Source organism: Polistes fuscatus, unplaced genomic scaffold, assembly GCF_010416935.1.
Source record: "Polistes fuscatus isolate 324 unplaced genomic scaffold, CU_Pfus_HIC Scaffold10, whole genome shotgun sequence".
Lineage (NCBI taxonomy): Eukaryota > Metazoa > Arthropoda > Insecta > Hymenoptera > Vespidae > Polistes > Polistes fuscatus.
In genome coordinates this window covers 3,418,567-3,444,742 of record NW_025112998.1, presented here as the reverse complement: position 1 = coordinate 3,444,742, position 26,176 = coordinate 3,418,567, and the positions used below count along the sequence as shown (strand labels likewise).

Sequence of the window (26,176 nt, the reverse complement as noted above, 5' to 3'; positions counted from 1 at the left end):
GGTGTGTATGCGTGTACGCGCGCGCGCGTATGTGTGCGTGTGTGTGTGTGTATGGTTTTGTCTTTATTTATTGTTTTTTAGTTTAACTCGTACAAACGTTATTTTTCGAAATTTCATTTCCTTTCCGTTATTTTATTGATCCTTGTTTTTACGAACAAGATAAAATTGTTCTAACGTAAATTAAATTATATTTCAAGGGTGTAAGTTTTTTCTTTTATGAATGGCGCAGGCTTAACATACCGAGATAAAGAGAATCGTATGTGTTACGATTATGTAATTTATGCGCAATACGCGCGAACTCTAATAAGCTTATGCTTTGTGTTTTCTTCGACGTATGAAGAAAGAAGAATTTCGTATTCTTCCCACGTTTTTTACAATTCATTCAATGTAAAAAAGATAAGAAAAAAACGAAAGAAAAGAAAAAAAATAGAATTGTAATAATTCCATTGGGTTTGAAAGAATAAAGTGTTTAATGTATTGTACAATTTGGTTCGAAGTATCTTCAAATGAATTTTCTCATGTCAGTTGGAGAAGTTCTAATCATTAGCGAATGTGATATTCATTCTTATTCATCCATAGACGGGATGAATAACAAGCAACGTGAGTCAGAAACTCGAGACATTCCTGACTACTGAACGCAATCACTTCTTTAACGTATGCGTAATACGAAAACGAAACTTCCGTGAATTGCAATCATCCGCGCATGCGTCAAATCAAAAGATTTCTCTCTCTCTCTCTCTCTCTCTCTATCTTTATGAAGATTATTTTTTTCTGTATTCGCGAGAGAATTGCATTAGAATGTTGAGAGAGAATGATTGATTCAGAAATGGTTTCCCTTTGATCGTTTGATCATTCAATCGTTTAATACGATTTTATATTTTATATTTGATTTTTCTTTTTCTTCCTAATCACATTTTATGTAAGAAGGAAAATTGGTTTATATTAATAGACTAATGCGACACGTGTTCAATTTTCGTTAATACTTTAACCATATGTCGATTCATTCTAATCGATTTTCCTTGTAAATCATATGCGTCATTTAATTATCTCAACCTAATCTATTATTTCTGATGTTTCATACATTGTTATTATTATCGGAGTATCATAACAAAAAAGAATTTGGACGATAAATTTAAAGATAAATAAATAAATTAATTAAAAACGAAGCACGCGTAAATTCGCGAAAGTTTTCTACAAATTTTTATTAGGTTAGACGGACGATGCTGTTGGAAAATAATAAAAAACAAAATGGACGACAATTTGAAGGATGAGTAAATGAAAATAAAGTTCGTGTGAAAAAACGCGAGAATTTGCCTAATAAAATTTACGCGAGGGATTAGAAAATGATAAAAAAAAAAACACAAAACAACAAAATGGACGATACTTTCGAAGAAAAATATATGGACAAAATTTGCGATAATTTGCGTAGTAAAATAGAATAGATAAATTCACATTTTTGTAAATCGTCTGTGCAATAAATAAATTCCCCCTTTCTTTCATTATTCTCATATTATTAAAATTATAATTATCAACGTGTTTACACAAAATGTAAGTTAAGAAAAATATAGGAAAAAGTAAAAAGAGAAATAATTAATAAGCACAAGCCATACAACAAGCAACAACAATCACAACACAAAACAACTAAAAAAAGAGGAAAAAAAGAACACGCAATTAAACGAAATCCTTGATCAGAACGTAGATTAGAGAATCGATTAAAACGTTGTGGGTCGAAAGATAATAATCAATTTTCCTGAAAAAGAAAAAAAAAAGGAAAAAAGAAATAAAAAAGAAACGTTTTATTTGTCTGGAAAATAAACTATTCTATCCAACGCAATGCAGAATTCCTAGAGGAAATAAAAAATTGAAGGAGTTAATTGCCACGTGACTTGGGACCATAAAATAAAATAAAATGAAATAGTGAAAACAAAAAAAAGAAAAAAGAAAAAAAATCATTAAAAAGACAAGGGCGAAATATGTTCGTTTGGTTGAACATTGATTCTCGAATAAAAAAATAAAATAAAAAAATATAATAAGAAAAACAAAACAAAAAACGAAAAAGATAATAAGGAAAAAAAAAATAAAATGAATGATAAAAATGGCGAAAAGGAAGAGGAAGAGGAAGAGGAAGAGGAAGAGGAAGAGGAAGAGAAAAAGAGAAAGAAAGAGAGAAAAAGAGAGAGAGAGAGAAAGAAAATGATGGCACTCACTCTGACGTAACACGAAGCAACGAACGAACACGCGCATCCATGTACCGATACGAGAATCCACCGCGAACTACGAAATCCTCTTGGAGTTTTTCCGCAGGAGGAGTGGAGAGGGGAATTGGAAGTAGGGGAAGAGAAAAAGAGAGAGAGATAGAGAGAAGCAATGCGATCTTAGCGCCGCCCTATCAGTAACTTGCTGTACTTCTTTTACCGTCTTTCCTTTCTAGCAAAATGGCTGTCCTTTTTAGCACCGTCCTTGCGCGCCACACATCTCTTCTAACACTTTCAATATCTTATATCTCTATCGATTTATTTTTTTCTTTTCTTTATTTTAATCTTCTATTATTGTTGCTTCTTTCTTTTATTAGTAAAAATAATCAAATTTTATTATTTAAATTTGTTTTATACTCGTAACATATGTAAGTAACATTTTCCAACTGACGATGATTCCGATTTCGATTTTATTTTTCTTATTTTTTACCCTTCGTGATTTTTTATTCTCACTTTTTGTTTTTGTTTGTTAGATACTTTTATAAATAATTCTTTTCACGTTGATTATTCATCTGTCCGTCCTTTCTATTTCTTTTAAACACTCTTCTTGTATTTTAAAATATATACATTTAATAAAATATTTCTTTTATTGAGATTCATTTTTGTATCGAAGATTTATCAAAAAAATTATTATTCTTTTCTATGATCTTCGTTATCTTTATCTCATGTTTTATATTTAATTTAATTTATTCTAATCCATTGATTTCTTGACAAACATTGTCTCGCGATAACCAAACGAAAAGCTTGATAAATCTTTATTTTAAATTTATATCCTTAACGAGAGATATTTTTAACTGTCATGAGATTTCTAGACAAAAAAGCAATAGAAAAGGATAGAAAGACAGTTCTCTAAGATAGTCACGAATCGTGTGGGTCAATGAAATACGGTGATTTGCGTAAAGTCAATGCTGAGAGTTGAATTTCGTCTAACTACCAATATTCCGATGTAAATCTCATGAATTATGAAAGAGGAATTGCGTTCCACCGAAACATATGTTTCTTTTCTTTCTTCTGCATATGTGGGTGTATGCTTAAAAACATACGTGCGCGTCCGCACACACACACAAACATATATACATCAAAATTCGCTTCAATCGGGAAGGAAAAATGTCATTGATTTTAAAAAAGAAATAAAAGAATTAAAACATAAAGAAATATACTAAATTATAAAATTGTAATATATAAAATGTAACGGGGGTAGAAAAAATATTTGTAAGAAACGTTTACGCGTGAATTGTTTGAAAAATTCGTGCCGATCATGCTGATTAATCGAGTTTCTATTGAATTTTTGTGGCCAACTCGATACATGTTTGTAATACTTATAAAAAAAAAAAAAAGAAAAAAAAGAAAAAAACAAGAAAATAGTTCGAAAGATACAGGATTCGTTCGAATTTAATTTCTATTGCATATTTGCACGTAGAACTTCTACGTGACACGTAATATAGGAAGGATTATGTCTATTTATCGCCATTGGGTGTCTCCCCATGTAAGCTTTAACATCAGTTTCGACCCACGTGTGTGTAAATGTTATACCCGCGTGACAATCACGTGCTAAAGAACGCGTTGCTTCTTAATGACTGTTCTATAACATTAATTGCTACGATCGAAAACGATTACACGTAACAAATCAAGACGATATAAGAAGAACATTCTCTCTATAACTTTTTATCTTTAAATATTACTAGTAAGTATTGTAATTAAAATAAAATACAAAAAAAAAGAAAAAATGTTGCTCGTAATTATAACATTTCAAAGAGAAACATTGATAGGTAATAGTTTTCGTGATTACGATGTCTAATATTAATGATAGGTCTCGCGTATAAATTACAAATATTAGAATAATAATTTCAATATGTTTTCTTTTTACGTAGAAGATAATTTCAATATCGTTTAATTATCATTTTTTGTCCATTCGAGAGATACCTATAAATAAAATAAAATATTGTATGCGCGTGTGTGAGCTTAATGATTAGAATTAGACGAGTATTGGTAGACAACAAGGATTAAACGTTTCATTTATACGTAAGAGTAGGAAGAAAAGTAAACGAACCGCGTCAGTGTGGCACCGTGGTCGTCGTCTCTCTCTCTCTCTCTCTCTCTCTTTCTCTCTTAACTTTATTCTCGAAATATCGCAGACGTATAAAATCGTCGTGGCGACGAAGCCGTCGTCGCGCGTTAAAATAGAAAATAGAATCGAATATATAGGAATGGAGGTGCGTCGCCGCGCCGGTAGTCGGCCTAGAATTTAATCGAACGTGCCCCGTCGCGACACCGTTTCCCAGACAGTTGGAACGTCATTTTTGTATTTTCCAAATTTACAAAAAAAAAAAAAAGAAAGTAGAAAGAGATGGAACAAGTTGTCTAGCTAAAATAAAAAATATCACTCTCAATCTGTTAAGTTAAATTACATTCTCGAATGAATTTTCCTGCTTTCCTAATTCTAAGAAAAAAAAAAGAAAAAACAAAAGAAAATTAAAAAATGGAAAAAATTACGAAAATTTTATAAAAGAAAAAATATGGAAAAAGATAAAGAGAATGAGAAGTTGTCTAGTAAAAATGAAAAAAAGATATCAGTCTCGATCGGGGAAGCTAATTACACCCTCAAGCCATTCTTACATCGTGCACTCTTCCTCCTCCTTCCAACCTCCCTCCCTCCCTCTCTTTTTCTGTATCTCAAAGAAGAAGAGAAGTCTCGTAATCCCAGTGAACTTTCTTCTTCTTCTTCTTCTTCTTCATCTTCTTTTCTTCCATATCATGACCTCTCGTTAAGACTTGCCACGAAATTTCCGAGCTATCTAATTAACCGATGAATAATGCAGGATGCATCGGCTACGATTAAAACCAGTCACTGTTTCCCTATCTTACAACACTTATACACTAACACTTACAATTACTATTTCTCTTTCTCTATCTTTATCCATCTGTCCATCTTTTTCTTTCTTTATTAGGGTTTATGTTTCTTAGGAAAGAGGATGTCCAACACCATAGAACAGAGACGAGATGCGAGTTTCCCCATACCACCCCATACCACCCCGTCCTCCTCCTCTTTCTCTTCCTTCTTCTTCTTCTTCTTCTCCTCCGCCTCTTTCCCTTCCCCCTAAGACGGTAGGTAGTTACACTTCCTTGAATGTGCAATACCCGGCATCCTGCTGCTAAACTATTGACCATACACCATCGGTATTCACCGTGTTAGGAAATAAGCAGAGAGAGAAAGGGACAATAGTTGACTGACCGTGACTTCCTCCTTCTTACGTTCTCACTCGCTCTGTGAGAACGGCCGAGTAAACGCGAGTACTACACACTACCCATACCCAGTAAAAAGAAACCACCGTACCGTACCATACCGTATCGTACCGTATCGTACCGCATACGACTACTACTTGGTAGCTTTTGCACTATAAGAGAACTCGCGTGGTGGTTTCATTCATAAAATCACGCGTTTCGCGAGCTGACGTGCACCATGGTCACTAAAGAGGCAAACGCAACAACTAACACTTGTATATGTCTCTCTCTGTGTGTGTATGGATGTGTGTACGTGAATGGATTGCAAAAGTTTTCAATATGATATATATATATATATATAGGAAATATATTTTCCTTTTTTAATTCTACTTTTTTCTTTTTTTGATGAGATTCAAAACTTTTCAATCCACCCACCTACGTACGTTCGTGTATTATTAATTTTGTAACTTTTGGGCAAAAATGGTCGTTAATAATTTGTGTAGAATTATTAAAAATTTGGAAATTAATTAAATGTAATGAAATTAGTATGTACATTTTTTTAATATAAATTAAAAATAAAGGGTAAATCATTTTTGAATTATTATTAAACTCGTGGATACTTGAAATATCTTTTTTGCTGGCACACTAGTCGAAATTTTGGAATTTCTACGAATCTATGCAAAATATCGTATCGAAAAATAAACTCCTATCACGAAATATTTCTACGACTGTCTGTAAATTCGCATAAGTGAGTAGATTCGTACTCGTGTTGGTTAATTCTCGGAGACTCGAGGATGTTAAAAGCTGCTGAGGGAACGCCCTCCACCGACTTCCGTTTGGGATAACGTTAGCTTTGAGCTTTAAACATTTTCTTTTTATTTTTTTTTCTCCCTCTCTTTCTCTATCTTACTCGAATATTCTCGATCGATCGAATACTCTCGATATTATTATTATAAAGATTTTAATGTGAATTATATAATAAATATTTTACCAATTTATAAATTAAATATCGTACCATGATCTACTATAGAATAATTAAAATATTTTAAATATTTAGTAATTTAAGCAATTTTTCTGTCAAATAACTAAACAAGAAAATTATATAAAAATTATACATTGGTTGGTTGATAAGTTTCGAGTCTAGCATAGAAACAATTTGTCAAACTTATATTTTATATTTTTACGGAAGAGAAAAAAAAACTATATATATATAAATGATTTATAAAATTTTATAAAATAAATATATTTATAAAATTAAAAAAGAAAAAAGAGAGAAAGTCGAAATATTCGGTGGTTTCAAATTTCGTTCCTAAAGAAAAAAAAAGAAAAGAAAGAGAAAGAAAGATACAAAGATAATAATCGTAAACAGAGAAAGGACGGAAGTACGCGGGTGCTCTCTTAAAAGAAACGTTACGAGCACTCTTGGATCTTGCTTTTCAAAGTGCGCTGACCCTTCGAAGCTTGGGCGGAACTCCTTCGCTTCCGGTGCTGTTTCGCCGTTGCTATTTCTATATATAAAGCTACACGCACTTGTCGGTATAAAAGCGTATTCGAGTGTGTGCGTGAACTCGAGCACTCTCTTAATCTATCTATACATATACATACACATTCATACATACATTCATACATATATATTATATATATATACGCATATATAAATTTACATTACGTATGGATGTCAAACGTAGCTGAAAAGAAACAAAATGTATAAGAAAAAATAACTGAAATTATTCAAACGATTAATATCAAATCATTACACACACACAAATACACATATGTATTATATATATATTAATTAAATCAATTAACATATGTGAGAAAAAAAAATATTTATAAAATAAGAAATATAATAATAATAAAAAGAAATATCTCTGCAGGCTCATTCTAGTAATCTGTGAGATATTCTATTACGGGTGAAGAGTTAAAAGCCCTTTAGAGTGATAACGGAGACGGAAGCTTTGAAAATAAATATTTCCATCTCTCTTCGTGTAAAACACGAAAATAACATTTCCCATTCGAATATATATCTATATGTACAAGTATAAGAAATAGAATTTGTATTTAAATAAAATCCTTAAAAAATATACTTCGCGAATAATACGCGTGATGATTGTTGGTTAAACATTTTTAAATTTCACGTAATAAGAATAATTCTTTCTATTTTATTTTTGTATTTTTGTTCGATTAAACTCGGTTCTATTTTTCGACGTTATCTACGAAACTTTGAAAAAATAATTTCAAAAAAAGCTCAAAAATGTTCGACTCACCTCCTCCTACATGAAACAAGAATGATATACACTATCTAAGAATAAAAATCACGATATCTAATTACGATAAATTATTAAACGAAATTTCAATCACGAAGAGACGTATACGTACGTGTTATCACATCGGTGACCTACGAAAGACTAAATTCGAACGTTACTAGGATGTATTTCTTATGTATACTATGTCATGAGAATTCCACGTACTTGAAAAAATCAACAATCCGACGAGTAAAAGTCATTGTTTATGTTTCGGACAATACGAAGCAACGAACGAACGATGGCGTATATACTACACAACTACACACTTATACAATTGTTTTTCGATTTAAATTCGAATGTAAAGTAGAAAATTTATTTCTACGAATACGAATACAGGGTGGAACCAAAATTTTCGAAACGATTTCAAAACTCGATTACACTTTTTTCTAAGACCATTTAGGCTAGCCCTTTTTTGTTTTTTTTTGCAAATTCTAAAATTATATAGGCTTATTGTTAGCATGAAAGAAAATATATGACTTTACTCTATAATCGTAAGAAATTAATAAAAAGTAAACGTTATTAATATTTTAAACGAATGAATATTTTTGACTCGTCCAAATGTTAAGTGAAAAAATAACGAATAAAAATGATTCTATTAATTATAATTAAACTTACTTTTCATTCGTTCTTCGGGGATGACGTAAAATCGAAGAAATCCCTTCCCCCCTCCCTCCTCCATTTGCAAGACCTTCCGACGAGCGACGTAAAAAAAAAAGAAATAAAAAAAAAGAAAAGAAAAAAAAGTAGCGTTCTACAATTGGTCAGCTTCCTACGATTTCCGGTACTCGCGTTGGAGGTCAACGATTACTTCTTGTCGGAAGTTCGTTGCCACGTGGAACGATGGTGGGAGATTACATATGGTGAGTAGAATTTTTCTTGTTTTTCTTTCAAAGGAAGATCATCGTCGAACACGTCTCGCGTCGATGAATTCTTATCGATATTTCTTATTTTCTTTTTGTTTTTCTTTTTGGTTTTTTTTTACAATTTTGCAAAAAATAAAAATTAGTTCGACGGGAAAAAAAAAAAGAGAAAAGGATTCGTTTCCGTGTTATTTCTCGTTGAAATGACTGAAATTGTATTTGAAAGTATATATGGCCAATTAAATTTGTTAAAATACGAGACAACGTTTGCTAACGAATGGAAGGAGAGATGAAGGAAAAACAGGAAAAACAAAAAGAAAAAACGTAACTCGTGAAGATAATAAAATGTTATGGGTGGGGAAGGGGGAGGGGGTAAAAATCTACAAGGAGAAATGATGGAAGATCGAACGCGGGATCTTTTGTCGAGAAAGATATGGCAAGGAACTCTGACGTAACGAGTTGCGTGTCGTTGTACTAAACGCAAGCATAATGGATGGGGGATTTGTTGAAAGAACCAGATGTTTAGAGAAAAAGAAAGACAAAAAATAAGAGGGCAATGTCCAAGGATAGAAACATCGATAGTTATTCCAATCGATTATGACTTTTGTCGAATTTATATATATATTTGTTTAAAATATTAGTATTTGTTTTTTACTCGATTAAAAAAATACTAAAATGAATTTCAATAATTAGAAATATTTAATATATGTACTAAATGTGATAGATATACACACAAAATAGTGTTATTTATTTAAAATATATTATTTAAAGTGTTGCCATTATTATTGATTAGTCAATTTTTAATTAACACGAGAGACAGTAGCTAAAAAGTTTTTCGAACAAAAACGAATTGACGCGTTTCCTATTATTTATTTGTTTTTCAAATGTTTTTTTTCTACCTTACGCTCAAAACTTTTCAACCAATCTAGGTATATAATTTGAAAGTTTGTTTGCGAATTACGTATTTAAAAAAAAAAAAAAAAGTAACAAAATAAAATCAAATATATATTCAAAATATAATAATAAAGTGTGAAATTGAATGTAAAATTCGTCGAATAAGATTAAGGAAATGATTGTTGTACGTTAATGAAACCGACGATTATAGGAAAAAATAATCATTGAAAGAAAATCACAGAAATTGTTAGTAGTATGTAAGTTAAAACGATAAAAAGTAAAGTAATGGTCGTGTTAGTCGAAAGATTAGGAATTCGATGAGTTATCGGCCGTGACGATACATAGTATGTATATAAGCACAGCAACATGGGTAACGATGCAGGATAGTCCACTTATCTTTAAGTTAAGTGCCCATTAGCAAGAAAATTGCAAGAGAAACTCGTACAAGTTATTGCCAACGGCAATTGGTTGGAAGCGTCTAAGCGTGTCGCGCGTCACACCTCGAGTATTATTTTCCACGAATGTTAACCTTGAAAATTTCGATAATTTTTTCTTTCCTTTCTTTTATCGTCCTCGAATCTAAAGAATCGAGCTTGAAATCGAGCTCAAAATTTTTCAACCCACCCGTCGTACGATCAAATCAAAATCAAATCGTTACGTGCAACCATGGGATTTTAATTTATACCGTGTATCGCGATTACGTATTTATTCGGATCAACGATCCTACTTTTTATCTTTCTATTTAATTTACTTTTATTTTTTATTTAATCCTTTCTTCTTTCGAACAATTCCGATCACATAGAAAAGTTTATCCTAAAATTTTACCGAGAGAAAAAAAAAGATGACAAGAGAGAGGAAGAGAGAGAGAGAGAGAGAGAGAAGCACCGTAGTTAATACTTCAACTTGGAGCCCTTTTTGTACCCTAAAGGAAGCTACAAAACTGCGACGACTTATTGTTAACATGTTCTACACATTGACAGCGAATTCACCCACTCCCTTTTACCCGAGCATTTAACTTTTAACTAACGACGATGTTTTACGATTTTTATTGTAATAAAAAAGAAAGAAAAGATAAAAGAAAAACTAGATCATAGAACACAAAAAAGTAATCTTGTCAAGTACATACGTATATAGTATATACACATACACAGAGACACACATATATATACACACACAATATACGTACTCCTACACGAGAAAGTAAGACTCGAGGTTGCGTCCATTGCTTGCTAGACGAGAGAACACGTTTCTTCATCTTCTATTATTTATTCTAATCGGTTACAAGTGAAAATTATATTGGTATGTAAAAAAAAAATAGAAGAGTACAAGAGAACCATCACTGACTCAAGTAAATAGACAAAAAGATAGAAAGAGAAAGAGAAAGAGAGAGAGAAATAGGACAAATAAAATAAGTGAACGTTTGCATATACGTGTTAATATAAGAGTATACATATACGTACGCATATATGTATTAGTATATATATGAAAAAGAAAAAGATAGTTGGATAGAGTTCATCGGCCGTAATACCAACGATCACCTTTTACCCCGACGCCCTGGCGTCGCGACGCGGATTCTCAGTCGAGGGTAACTACCATCACTAACACCACTACTGATTACTGCGCAACCAACTACTTTTCTTCCTAACCAATAAATACTATTTCTATTATATTTCAATGCTTATAACAATGACGAGAAAAATAATATTACAATTAATTAAATAATAAATCAATGCTTGTGTTATATTATTTCTTAATATAATGTAATATGTATATATTATTGAAGTAATTTTATCTGATGAATGAGTTTTTGAATATTTAATACGCGCACAAATACGCTTAAATATACACGTACGTTTTCTTTTTCTCTCTGTGTGACCGTAGACGCGCATCGCAAAGTGCATCGAGAGACTGCTGGCGGGTGCATCGCTGCTGCCCCGGCTTTCCGATGTGCAACAACCGTCTCTCTCGCTCTCTCTCTTATCCCTGTTCCACCAGTAACGTCGCCGCCCTACCCCCCTCCACCCCTCTATCCTATCCTACCCTCCCTCTCTCTCACTCTCTGTCTCTCTCTCTTATTCTCTTTCTCTTTCTCTTTCTTTCTAGACTACCACCCTCCACCAAAGTCTTGACCAAAAACTAACTATAAACGACGTGATAGTTCTACTATGTACCCCTTCTCTCTATCCTCTCCCCTTAAACTTAACTTTGCCAACCACCCGATTTTACTGAATAGACAAAATATTTCATTCCTTTTTACTTTTTTACTATTTTTTTCTTTTTGTTTTTTAATTTTTCTTTTTCCTTCGTTTTTCAATCCAATATCATTCAATTCTTTACTCTCTATAATGAAAAAAAATGATAGTAATTCATCCTTGTGACTTGATATAATGTAACATAAAATTTGTTTCTCGTTTTTTTTTTGTTTTCTCTTTTCTAAAAATTATTATCGAATTAATTTCTATTTTTTTCAAAACTATATATAACAATAGTATAACAAATAGATTAAATTTGTATAATTATTCTATGAATCGCGTTAACCGATGATACGTATCGAAATAATAATACTAAATATAGATAAAAAAAAAAAATATTTGAAATAGATGGATTCCTTCTTACCGGTAAAATTGAATTGCCCTTATTCTTAGTGGAATGATCATTTCTTGAAAGAAGAAAAAAAAAGAAAGAAAGAAAAAGAGAGAAAGAGAAAGAGAGGGTGGGGTGGGGGGGGATACATATAAAAGGCGATAGCCCAACCCCCTACCCCTTTTTTTCCAGGAGCATCGTGGCACGACGAGACGCCTTCGGCCTCTTCGTCCGTCTCCGACAACTTCTATTTCCGTCTCTGTCTATTCCTCGGTGCATTCCAGCAATGCATCTGCTATCCCACTCTCTCTCTCTCTCTCTCTCTTTCTCTCTCGCATTTCCAGTATGCATGTATCTACCTACAAACCAATACAGACGAATGATTCTCCGTCTCTTTCGCACACCGAGGAATGTCTGTATTCCTCTATCACGGTCTTGTTCTCTCTCTCTCTCTCCTTTCACACACACAAACACACGCGTTAACTCTTCCTACATACACATATGGAACAAGTGCAGGTACGTGTGTGTTAGAAGTCTGGGTCGGTTGGACTCGTTGCACCGGGAAACCGAGCAGTGCAGCCGTCCTTGTCGCTCACTCCATCATGCCTCGGTCCGTTCCCCCTTCCCCCCTCTATCCCCCCGGCCCCTCCCGACCAGCCGTCCCGGCCCTGACACCCACCTCCATCCTCCTCATCCACCACCACCACCAACCTCCTCCTTCAACCATGGATGGCATCCACGGTTCCTGCGCGCGCGCGCGGTTATGCAACTCCGGCGAGACGTTCTCCGACAACCACCAGGGGGTGAAGGTGGAGGAGCAGGAGGAGGGAGGAAGAAGAGGAAAGAGGGGGAGGAAACGGCGGGGACGGCGTGTAACGTTATCGCGGCCGCAGCCGGCGGCCAAGCGCGGTAATTTACCCCGGCGAATTACCGACGATGCTCCAATTCGTTTCGCGCCTCCTCGCCGATGCCGAAGGCTTTGCAAATTATCTATCTATCTATCTATCTATCTATCTATCTATCTATCTGTCTGTCTATCTAATTTTTTGTTTTTTATATAAATATTTTGTTCCATTTTAAAAATATTATTCTTTTTATTAGGTACCTATCAATTTTTAGATACATCATCATCAATTATCAATTTATTCGATCAATTATTGATAGAATCAATTTATTAGATAACCCTTCGTCAGTATACGTTATTTTCGTACCTTCCGGCAATATAGGTGGGTGGGTCTCTCACTATTGGCCCTTTTTTATCGCCCTTTTAATATATTAAAAAAATTTTTTCAAAATTCATGCAATTGTTCGAAACCTTCAACTTGATATATCGAAAAATTTGTTTTTATATATACTTTTTTTTAATAAACAAATGGAAGAACTCTGTAAAAAAATAGTTTTAGCTCGGACACGAAATACCAGTGTAAACCGAACGATTGGTTACGAATGTCATACGAGTCGTGGTGTAATTTAATTTTTTTTTATTGTTATTATTTAATATTCTTTATGCACCATATATAACTTTGAAATCACGTATCAATATATCAAACCTTTTGCACTCGAGAAGTTAATTTCGATCGTCATTCGGTAATAATGTTTATTTAGGTTTTTATTTGGTCAATATCGTCTCCGACGATAGTTTGAACTCGACAGTCTTGGCAATAGGAATATTATTATCAAAGTTAAAGGAGCCCAATAAGTATGAAATACGATAAAGGAATCTCTTAGTTCGAGTGAAGAGATAAATTCGATTTTTCGTCGATGAACTGACTGAATGGTAGGTCATTCTATTTCTGTGTTATGCTAATAGGAATTTAGAAGGATTGCAACGTTTGCTTTGAACGAATAAAATCTGGCGAGAGATAGCAAAGCTCATATTACTGTGATACTTGCATCTTAGAAATTGATTTATAAAATATACTACACAAAACGATAATACAGAGAGCTTAATATTTAACAGATTAATGAAATATCAAATTGTGTTTTTTTAATATTCTATTCAAAAATAGATTTACGTGATTTTTATAATAAACAGGTCAGGTTGATACATTTTTGATTGAAAAATAATAAAACTGAAGTAAAATATTATTTTCAATTCTTTTCATTCTTGATCATTTTTTCTAAGGGAATGACGATGTAAACGAGAATTAGGAAAGAGAATCCTTAAGGATATTGGAAAAAAATCGACGAATGTTTTTTTTATCCATTAAATGAAAATAACGACGCCTTTTATCTCGAGTGTTTGATTTCTATTTTTTTTTTTTCTTTTTTATTACGCACGCATACAAAATCATTGCGATTGCATACGATTTGATACCTAATCGGTATAATTACTAAAGTTAAAAATAATGAAATAAAGGAAACATGGCTCGATTGTCGAATGGCTAAACTACGATGACGTAAAAGAACGAAATTTTTCGAAATATTTCTCTCATTCGATTTTCAATTTGTTAGTTCCTATTTTTCAATTTTTTCATTAGTTTGATTAGATATTTAACATATTTATTTATTTATTTATTTATATTAATAAAAAAAATAACACAAAAATGAATTAATTAATAGCTGTCATTGTTGTACGTTTAATGTAAATCATTTCAAATAAAATCGATCTTTAAGGTCACCGTAATCATCGAACGTAAGTAACGTTTCCACTTGAAATATTTAATTATCTACGAGAGACCAGTCTAAAAATCTTTTATCCTAGATAAATTACATTTAAAAGGATCAATTAACTAAAGAGACGTAGACCATAATCTGCCGAAAGTTTGACGTGGATCGATAATCACAAATTTTCATAAAATTCATTGGTAAAAGAACAAATGTAATATGTTTACATTAAATAGATAATAAATTGTTAATTATTATTTTCGAATGTGTTATTATTCTCGTTAAATTAAATTACTTTACAAAAATTGTGCGATCGATATTTGGAATTTTCTAGAAAATAACAATAATAATAATAATAAAAAAAAAATAAAAATTCAAATAAAATCGTGGAATAATATTCCACGAACTTGTATTTTTCTTCATTTTTATTTTTGTTTCCTTTTTCCTTTTCTTTTTTTTTTTTTTAATACTCATATTCGTAAAATCCTTAATGCAATGTCATAGAAAAAAATTCGATATTTTCGGCAGACGGGATACGTCGAACGTTCGGTTTAATGTAAACCGTAGTTTTTTTTTTCTTTTTTCTTTCTTTTTTTTTTTCATTTTAATTAGATGTTCACAGATTAATTATAATAATTGCACCGCTGGCGTGTCCACTTATGAAAAATCTCGTCATGATCACAGGAACTTTCAAAGTAATACGATCGATCGATCGATCTTCGATAGATCATCTTCGTTCTCATAGTTTCATTTTCTTTTAGGGAATTCCTATTTTTTGTCCTATTTTTTTTTTCTTTCTTTTACAAGAACGATCTAAGACGAAAGGACACGTGGTTTCTAATTTTTTGTTCTAGTATTATCTCTTCTAACCTTTTTTCGAACAAAAAGTATCCGAAGAGTTTCTTGGTTCGCACTTATGGTACACCATGAATAATACTTCTTAGGTACAGCAGTCCGCTTATCTATGGTACCAAAATATAATCCTCTCTATATATTACAAATAATGAGCGTTCAACGTCGAGGTCATCGAAAAACATCCTAATTGTTATATACATTTCGATTATTATCGATAATATACATTATCGATTATTACAAAATTTTATTTTTATTACTAAAATGCATTTCAATATTTAAGATTCAAATATGATTTGTAGTCATTATTACAAATATTTGATATTAAAAAAATTAAAATCGTTTATTAATCACATTCAATTAATTGTTTCTATAAACAAAAATAGATAAAAAATCAATTGATTCAATATAAAGAGAATTTTAATTGATTTCCAAACCACTCCCTTGTCGATCGATTTTAAATTAAATACAAATAAATATTTAGTAAAAAGAGTAAATTAATTCAACAAAAAATCATTGCAATTATTATTTTTTCTCAATGATCAATATTATCGCAAAAAGAAATCTCGATGTATCAAATATCGTTCGATTAATCGACGACTAGGTATTAGAATGGATTAGAAAAAATAGATTTAATAATGATAATAATAAAAAAAAAAGAAAGATAGATCATCTTTCAAACGAAAAAAAAAAGAAAGGCCACAGATGTCGGAAGAGATCGATAAATCGAATGAATCTCTTTCGACGCGTTGCTGTTCGATTCTCGACGTTGATAGCGGGTCAACTTGAACGACGTTTCGTTTATTACTTGTATTTTTTTTTTTCTCTTTTTTTTCTTTTTTTATTCCTTTTCCTTTTTTCATCTATATCGATCCATATTCGCCACTAAACAATTCGCTACGCCGATTGAGACGTCAAAAAGATCTGCGTGCCCTGAGTAGACAACATCGATTTTAACATTTGATCGATCATCCGATAAGATTCACGATCGTACGTAACAAGTTTTTATCTATAAATATATCAAAAGAAAACAAAAGTAAGGTAAAACAACAACAAAAATAATTCAAAAGGTAAGATAAGAAAAGTTTACCCGATTTTTATCGATCGTTTTTTCTTAGGGAAGGGGGAACAAAAAGAAAACTAAACTTATTGGACAAAACACACGCGTGAGTGTCGGTCTTGTGTGTATGTATATGTGCGTTTATGTGAAATTTTGAAACGGTTTAAATAATAAATCATCTCATAGAAAATTCGATCTACGCGTCACTCCATCGATCATTTATAACCTGTAAAAATAAATGAACAATAAGAACAATATATATTTATACAATATATTAAAGCGTAGAAATTAATTCGGTTCTTTTTTAAAAAAAAAAAAAAGAAAAAAAAAAAACAAAATTTAATATTTATTCCAAAGCACCGAATTAATTTCTACGAAGAACATTTGTGTAATATGTAAAACAGAAGAATATCTTTTTAAAAAAAAAGATACAAAAAGATGTAATCTTGATAGAGTAAACGTTCAAAAAAAATTCAATGTATGTATGTATGTATAATCGATTTATCGATCGAATATTAAAATCGATACGTTTAAGGTATGATTAGAAAGGAAAAAAATTGATCGATGCGTATATATCGTATAAATAATGAGTATCTTAATTTTCCTTATAATCATCGAATAATTCAAATTAGGCGAATATAAATACACATCCATATAAATAAATATATACATATATATTTATATTTTTTTTTGTTACTATATATATATTCATATATATATTATATATATATATTATATATATATATATATATATATATATATTATTATATATATATATATTATTATATATATTATATATATTATTCATATATATATATATGTATATTGTTAAATGAATTGAACGTGTGCATTTACGAAAAACGTTGTTACACAATTTCCTAGCCTAATCCCACGTCGAGATACATCATCACCAAGAAACCCACGATGGCGGCCCAGCTGGCGAGTTTACCGTTTCCGCTGCAAATAGAAAAATGTTTAGAGAGACACTTGCGTCGATATTGCGTAATCCAATACGTGTTAACAAATATTATATTTCTCTTCTGTATTATTATACTGTTATATAACAAATATCATTCGTCATTATTTTGACTTTTATTTTGTTTTATTTTATTTGTTTTTTTTTTTTGATAGAATTGAAACACATATTCAAAGTCCGGTCATCAATATATTTAAAAATAATGCAACACTGCTTTTTGATTATTAGTATTGTTATTAAAGATATGTATTTGTGAATCCTAATCCGTGAATACATTTTATTTATTTAATAGGTCATTCAAATACCTTTTCATTTCGTGATACGTTTCGTTTCATTTTCAAACCGATGCAATTGTCATAAATAATTTTAGAAACAATTTTATCTCTCATATTACTTCTGTTATACAATTAATTTTCAGATGAAAAATAATTGAAAATTAATATTATTATTATTCTTATTATTATTACACTATACGTTAACAGTTTGATCAACGAACAAAAACTCCAATGTCATAAAATTCAAAAAGAAAATGGGCACAAAAATTCATCGCCATAGAAAATAATAATAATTGTAAAATGATTGTTCGATCGGTAGATGAGAAAGGACAAAGAAAAAGAGAGAGAGAGAGAGAGAGTGAGTAAAAACAAAAAAGAAACACACACAAAATAGGGTATCACGACGCTGGGGGACAGAGGGTGGGAGGTGGGGTTGAATGAAGATGGCGAGAAATAAAAAGGGTTTTTTCTCGTGGCTTACAAGTAGGGATTAAAGAAGAAGACACACACAATGCACGCACGCACGCACGCACGCACGCGTCTCTCTGTGCCACGGTATTGCACGTCACGGCTTGTTGATTTTGTAAATTATACACGGCCATCAATTTTAACGGCCGGTGAAATGCGCCGTTGTGTTTCGGTGGGCGTTCTACCACATCAATCATATCCGCGTGGTAAATACCTCCCTTCTTCGGTTGCTCTCAGAAAATTTGTATTTTTATTGCCCATTATCGTCTTACACATACACACACACACACACTACACATGTCTATATATACATATACAGACATACACACACGTTGTTGACTTTCAAATCTCTGGACAATCGCGGGCGTACGTGTGTGTCAGCGCATCAGTTGTGTGTGTATGTGTGCGCATGCGTATCGTCTCTTCGTATCGATTGTCGTCAACTGTCATCGTCTTTTTCTCGTTTCCTGCTCATACTCAATCGTCTATAAAATATATCTATTTATTTTATAAGTATGCGTGTATTATTAGGTTACTCAAATAAAAAAAAAAAGAACGTTCATACCGATTTACAAAATGTAATATACATTCCCATTTATGTATACATTACTTATACGTATTGTATAGAATTTATGAAAAAAATTAGTCTCATAATCAGTGGATTGACTGGACCTGGGTAGAAGAAAACCTCAGGTAATCTATTTTAATGAATAATTATTCTTTAACTATTAAACTATTCAATTTTATTATTTGGGGTATGAAACTTATTGTTTGATTTTACATACGTAATATATCAATGTTTTTTTGTAAATCAGTACGAACTTTCCAGGCAATCAAATGTTTTGAATTATTGGGTTGCCTGCCTGTTTGAATTTCAATTAGGTCGATCATATTTTTGTACGAATAATTCGTATAATTCATTGATCATAAATCAATGTGTTAAAAATAACACATATAACGATATAACGAAAAATTTCAAATATATATATATGTAATATGTGTATTATAACACGATTAATATATTTAAATTTGTTTCTTTTATATTTCTTCTTTTTCATCTTTTATATACTTGTCCTCTGTTGTATCTTACTGATAAAAAAAAAAGAAAAGTAAAATAAAAAACAAAAAGGTGAGAAAGATAATTGGAAGAGAACTACCGTGAGAACTAACTCAAATGGTAGATAATTTAAAACGAAACTAAGAAAATAAATAAATCAAGAAATAAAGAAATAAAGAAAGAAAGAAAGAAAGAAAGGAATTAAAAAAGATATTAGAAAGAAAACAACTAAAGCGTTCCTATTCACCGAGCAAAGGAAAAATTTAAATTATAAGAAATGTATAGTTGTTTCCGTGAAAAAGATAATAAACGTTTCTTATACTTTTTCATCTTCTCATCTCTTCGTCATCTTTTATTTTATTTTATTTTATTTTATTTTATTTTATTTTCTGTTTCTTTTTCTTCTTCTTCTTCTTCTTCTTCTCATTTACTCGACAAGAAAGATAAATTCTCTTTAAAGATGAAGGCATTCCAGTCGATATCTTCTAACTCTTTAAAACTTGTACCAATAACCTTCTGCTCCCTCCTCCTCCTCCCCCTCCTCCCCCTCTCACCTTCTCACTCCTGAGCGAAGCATCTCACTAAACCTTTCCCTCCCCCTCCTTCCACCACTATCACCAACACCACCACCACCACCTTAACCCCTTTTCTTCCTTTTCATCATTCCGATCTTGGTTTTTTCTTTATCCTTTTTCTTTTTTTCTTTTCTTTTTTTTTCTCTTTTTTATCCGTAAGAGAGAAATAATCGTTCGACCATATCGACTTCTCAGCATGAATCGATTAGCATCGCGATTCACCATTCTATTAAACACACAGGTCGATCGATCGATCAATTTATCTTAATGAAAAAAAAAAGAAAAGAAAAGAACTAACAAGAAACTTAATAATTATCAAATACGAATGGAATAAAACAATTTTAATATGAAACGATGCGCGATGAAAGGATTTTTTATTAACGTCTTGCTTGAAGTTTGAAATATTTGTCAAATTTTCGACGAAAACTTTACGAATTTCTAGCGTCAGACGGGAAGAAAAATGAGCGAATGAAGAGAACGAAAGGATCGATTCGTAAATAAAATAAAAAAAAAAAAAAAAAACAAAATTACGAATGGAAAAGTTCGATAGGTGAGGTAGTTGGTATGAAAGTAATGGATCGTATTAGAAAAAAGAAAAACATCAGTTAAAAATGAAACAGAAAGAGAAAGAGAGAGAGAGAGAGAGAGAGAGAGAAAATTAATGAATCGTATGAGAAAAACAAAATGAGTGAGAGAAAGAGAGAGAAAAGCAGTCATGAGGTAATGAAGACTTGATCTCGTTTTCTCAAGAGGGAAAGAGAAAGAGAAGAAGAAGAAGAGAGAGAGAAAGAGAGAGAGACTAATGCGTTGATAAAGCAGATTCGATCGTTAATTAGCGGTTAAGTATACCGGAATACTTCTCGTTAGTTTTCACACCGAAAAGATCACACGGGTTTGATTTGGAGGGTTGCACCGAGGTCGTGCAACGGTTTTCTTAGAAACGAGGGGAGAGGAATAGATGAAAGAAAGAAGAAGAAAGAAAGAGAGAGAGGTGTATTTTCACTTTTGTGTTTTCCGGGTCCTCGAGGGTTCCCGAGGGAGCCAGTCGAGGTCGACTGTCTCAGGAGTCTTCTCTCTACGTTCAGAGATGCTTCACCTAAGTAACAAGCAAGAAGAAAAAAAAGAAAAAAAAAAAAAAAAGAAAGGAAGAGAGAGAATGAGAAGGATGAAAATAGAAAAAGAAACAGAGAAAACTAGCGGCTCTTTTGGTATACACCGGCAAGACGGTTAGATCGCACGCGAAATACAAAAGAAGCCAATTATAATGACAATGCTCGTACGGTTTAGGCCGACGTTCTGGGCCTGGGAAAGAAATTTGCTCTGCACGTTCGTTTTAACGCGTTCGCGAAAGAGTGAGAGAGAGAAAAAAGTAAGAAAGGGAGAGAGAGAGAAAGAGAAAGAGAGAAAAATAAAGATTAAGTCGACTCGACTATCTACGGCACTGCCGTCACGCGCCATTGTACCGTAATCGTTCTCGAATAGAACCCCGACGAATATGTTAGTCCAGTCAACTCGGGCCATCTCCTTCGAATCTCAGCAGATTTGGTGGAAACTTGATATAAGGGTAAATAGACGACGCTGAATCGAATGGTGCTAATTTTTTTGAGGTGGAAAGTGCCGTTTTTGAGAAAAAGGGTAAAAAAGGGTCAAAAATAACTTTATCTTAGAATCTAGGCATTTAATCGAAAAAAGTTTCAAACAAAAGTTGTAGAAAATTGAAAAATACTAAAAAAATGTTCTATGAGTTATCTTCGTATTTTCAAAAATAAGCGCATAGAATTGGATTGAAGATGGGAAAAAAATTGTAAGAGTGGGAGAAAGCAAGCTTATCCCTCCGTCGCGTTTTACACGCGAGCGAGCTAGTGTGCGTGCGAGCGTCCGTGTGCACTAATACACAAACGAAGGATCTTCGGCAATCTTCGGGACTCTCGGTCTTGAATGCAAGTGAGAGTGAGAGAAGAAACCGATATTTCCCTTTTCTATTTGTTTAGGCGATAACGAGTATTATTGTCCTTGGGAGCGTTCTAATATTTCTCTTTTCATATATTTTCTTTCGGTAGCAAGAATTTTACGTCTTGGCCATCGAGCGTCGTGCGTTTTGTATACGAGTGCGAGTGAGAAAGAAAACCGATATTTCTCTCTTTCTATTTTTTCTTTCGGTAGCGAGAATTTTTCGTTTTGGCCATCGTGCGTCGAACGTTCTATATATCTATATATATCGGCGTATAAGCGCGGCACTTTTAAATCGAATCTTGATGCTTATGGCACGCCATTTCTTTATTTATTGTCAAAAATAATGAACCTTGAGTAAAAAAAAAATAATTCATTTTAACAGAAACTATTATTATTTAGTTGAGAGTAAAAATAATGAATTAATTTTGTGTCTCGCCATAAAATTAATTAGAATAATTAATTGATATAAATTCTTTGCCTCACAAAAATTAAATTGTATATTTTTGTAAAATATAATGAAAATAGTAGTGTAAATAGTAAAAAATGTTTGTATTTCTGAAATTGTAAAGAAATTAAATAGGTTTATTTTTCGCGGTGTCCTAGGTGATTTCTTATTAAAATGAAAATTATGTTTTACTCAATGATGATTCGAACATTTAACGAAAATAAGAAGAGACAGTGTTTTTATGAAACACAAAATCTAATTTTTTATTTAAATTGCTACGAAAGGGTATTCGATTTCTTCATAGTCTTCCTGCTCATTTTCATCATATTGATTAAAATCAGAATCCTCGAGGTCCAGTTGTTCGACAATATCGAGGAATTCATTTCTTGCCATATCTTCGACATCCTCGTCTCTTTCTTCTACTCGAATCTCAGCTGAATTCTCGACTGTGCTAGTGGAAAAGTTGGAGCAGGATTGTTCTCCACAATATTTACAAAATTGGGTGCAAAGTAGCCCACTTTTTCGGCAGCTGCACCGCAAAGATTTGCAGTCTCCCGTGCACGCACATTGTACCTAGACATATACATGTAGTAAACATTTAAGGAAAATGATTAAGAATTTGCATGCGCATAGAATGTATATGATTTTTTGTATAGTTCATTTCAAATTCGCGAAACATTAATCGAACGGTAAAGACTTTAAAAATTCGTGAATTTTTGGAATAATCATTGAGTCGTGCAAATTTTTGCAAAATTCCAAATATTTTACTAATATTTCCTAATATTTTATCTTGTAAATTGAACGCCAACGTTACTTTTGTTAAACTTGAATCGAAGAAGAAAACAACAATTAGTAAAATATTTGGAATTTTGCAAAAATTTGCACGACTCAATGATTATTCCAAAAATTCACGAATTTTTAAAGTCTTTACCGTTCGATTAATGTTTCGCGAATTTGAAATGAACTATACAAAAAATCATATACATTCTATGCGCATGCAAATTCTTAATCATTTTCCTTAAATGTTTACTACATGTATATGTCTAGGTACAATGTGCGTGCACGGGAGACTGCAAATCTTTGCGGTGCAGCTGCCGAAAAAGTGGGCTACTTTGCACCCAATTTTGTAAATATTGTGGAGAACAATCCTGCTCCAACTTTTCCACTAGCACAGTCGAGAATTCAGCTGAGATTCGAGTAGAAGAAAGAGACGAGGATGTCGAAGATATGGCAAGAAATGAATTCCTCGATATTGTCGAACAACTGGACCTCGAGGATTCTGATTTTAATCAATATGATGAAAATGAGCAGGAAGACTATGAAGAAATCGAATACCCTTTCGTAGCAATTTAAATAAAAAATTAGATTTTGTGTTTCATAAAAACACTGTCTCTTCTTATTTTCGTTAAATGTTCGAATCATCATTGAGTAAAACATAATTTTCATTTTAATAAGAAATCACCTAGGACACCGCGAAAAATAAACCTATTTAATTTCTTTACAATTTCAGAAATACAAACATTTTTTACTATTTACACTACTATTTTCATTATATTTTACAAAAATATACAATTTAATTTTTGTGAGGCAAAGAATTTATATCAATTAATTATTCTAATTAATTTTATGGCGAGACACAAAATTAATTCATTATTTTTACTCTCAACTAAATAATAATAGTTTCTGTTAAAATGAATTATTTTTTTTTTACTCAAGGTTCATTATTTTTGACAATAAATAAAGAAATGGCGTGCCATAAGCATCAAGATTCGATTTAAAAGTGCCGCGCTTATACGCCGATATATATAGATATATAGAACGTTCGACGCACGATGGCCAAAACGAAAAATTCTCGCTACCGAAAGAAAAAATAGAAAGAGAGAAATATCGGTTTTCTTTCTCACTCGCACTCGTATACAAAACGCACGACGCTCGATGGCCAAGACGTAAAATTCTTGCTACCGAAAGAAAATATATGAAAAGAGAAATATTAGAACGCTCCCAAGGACAATAATACTCGTTATCGCCTAAACAAATAGAAAAGGGAAATATCGGTTTCTTCTCTCACTCTCACTTGCATTCAAGACCGAGAGTCCCGAAGATTGCCGAAGATCCTTCGTTTGTGTATTAGTGCACACGGACGCTCGCACGCACACTAGCTCGCTCGCGTGTAAAACGCGACGGAGGGATAAGCTTGCTTTCTCCCACTCTTACAATTTTTTTCCCATCTTCAATCCAATTCTATGCGCTTATTTTTGAAAATACGAAGATAACTCATAGAACATTTTTTTAGTATTTTTCAATTTTCTACAACTTTTGTTTGAAACTTTTTTCGATTAAATGCCTAGATTCTAAGATAAAGTTATTTTTGACCCTTTTTTACCCTTTTTCTCAAAAACGGCACTTTCCACCTCAAAAAAATTAGCACCATTCGATTCAGCGTCGTCTATTTACCCTTATATCAAGTTTCCACCAAATCTGCTGAGATTCGAAGGAGATGGCCCGAGTTGACTGGACTATGTGTGCAAAGTATTCACTGTAATTTACCTTTTAATCCTAACTATAATCTAATTTTTCTATATATTTATTTTGATTTTATAATTTAAACGCTCGTATAAATCGAAGTTCGGTAACTTTCTCAAACAAATTATTGATATATTGTATATTTATGACACCTAATTTCGTTTCTACAAATAAATATTTCGATAGTATTAATTATTATAATTGTATTTGGTAATTAAGACAGTGTATTGATTAAATATATTTTGTAATATTTGTTTTATGATTTATTTTGTAATATCTAATAATTTTAATAAAAGATTCAAATTAGACAAATTAATTAAAGCAATAAATAATTTTAATATAATAGTATTGTGGTTAGACGATTGACATACTCGATGATGACACACACCAACTATCCGAATATATTTTCTCTCGAAAATCGTGACGTACATTTTTCTTACGAGCTACTTATTTCGTTCCACGTACATATTTAAATATTCACGCATTTATGCGTGTATTTATATATGTATGTATGTATGTATGTATGTATGTATGTATGTATGTATTTAGGTATCACGATCGTTCAAAAGAGAAGCGAAACGATCGGATTTCTCGATCAAACGGAGAAATCGCTAGTTAATAAAAATAGCACGCCCTCGAAACGCTCGTGCTCGAACGTCGAGTATTGTTTTTGAAGCAACCAACTTTGCCGATGAATCGCTAAATTCCTTGGAATTTTACTGGAATTCCTACTTTCTTCAACTTTATTTCTTTCTTTCTTTCTTTCTTTTACTCACTCATTCACGTCAGTAAAAAGTATGAAATCACTCAATTTATTTAAGCCATACCGATCGATCGAGTGTTCAATAATTCAACAATTTTTTTCAAAATGAATATATAAAAATCTCAGCAATAAAAATGAAAACAACCCTAATTGAATTATTGAAATAGGAAAACACGTACGTATATATTCATTTATTTTTCAAAATCTCTGATTAATTTATAAGACATCCTATACGTATCGCGAACGATACTACAAAATTTAAATTACTTTGATTAATCAAACAACTATTTTACTGGAATTCCTTCTTATACTCTTTTATTTCTTTTTTACTATTACTCAGTAAAACGTACGAAATTGCTCAATTTATTTAGCCATACCGATCGATCGAGTGTTCAATAATTCAACAATTTTTTTTCCAAGCGATATAAGAAAATCTCTACAGTAAAGAAAATAAAAACCAACCCTAATTGAATTATTCAAATTATTCAAAAAAACACGTGTA

The 26,176-nt window shown here is 32.0% G+C and overlaps 1 protein-coding gene across 2 annotated transcripts in view; it reads right to left on the bottom strand.

Moving 5' to 3' along the window:
* Positions 1-17,472: 17,472 nt before the first annotated feature.
* Positions 17,473-26,176, bottom strand: part of LOC122526114 (zinc transporter ZIP11) — a 49,640-nt gene continuing 40,936 nt past the window's right edge. For both annotated transcript variants that reach the window (XM_043649285.1, XM_043649286.1), the window contains exon 7: positions 17,473-17,596. In XM_043649285.1, coding sequence (XP_043505220.1) covers positions 17,518-17,596 — 79 coding nt within the window. In that variant the 3' untranslated portion in view covers positions 17,473-17,517. The remainder of the gene's footprint in view (positions 17,597-26,176) is intronic.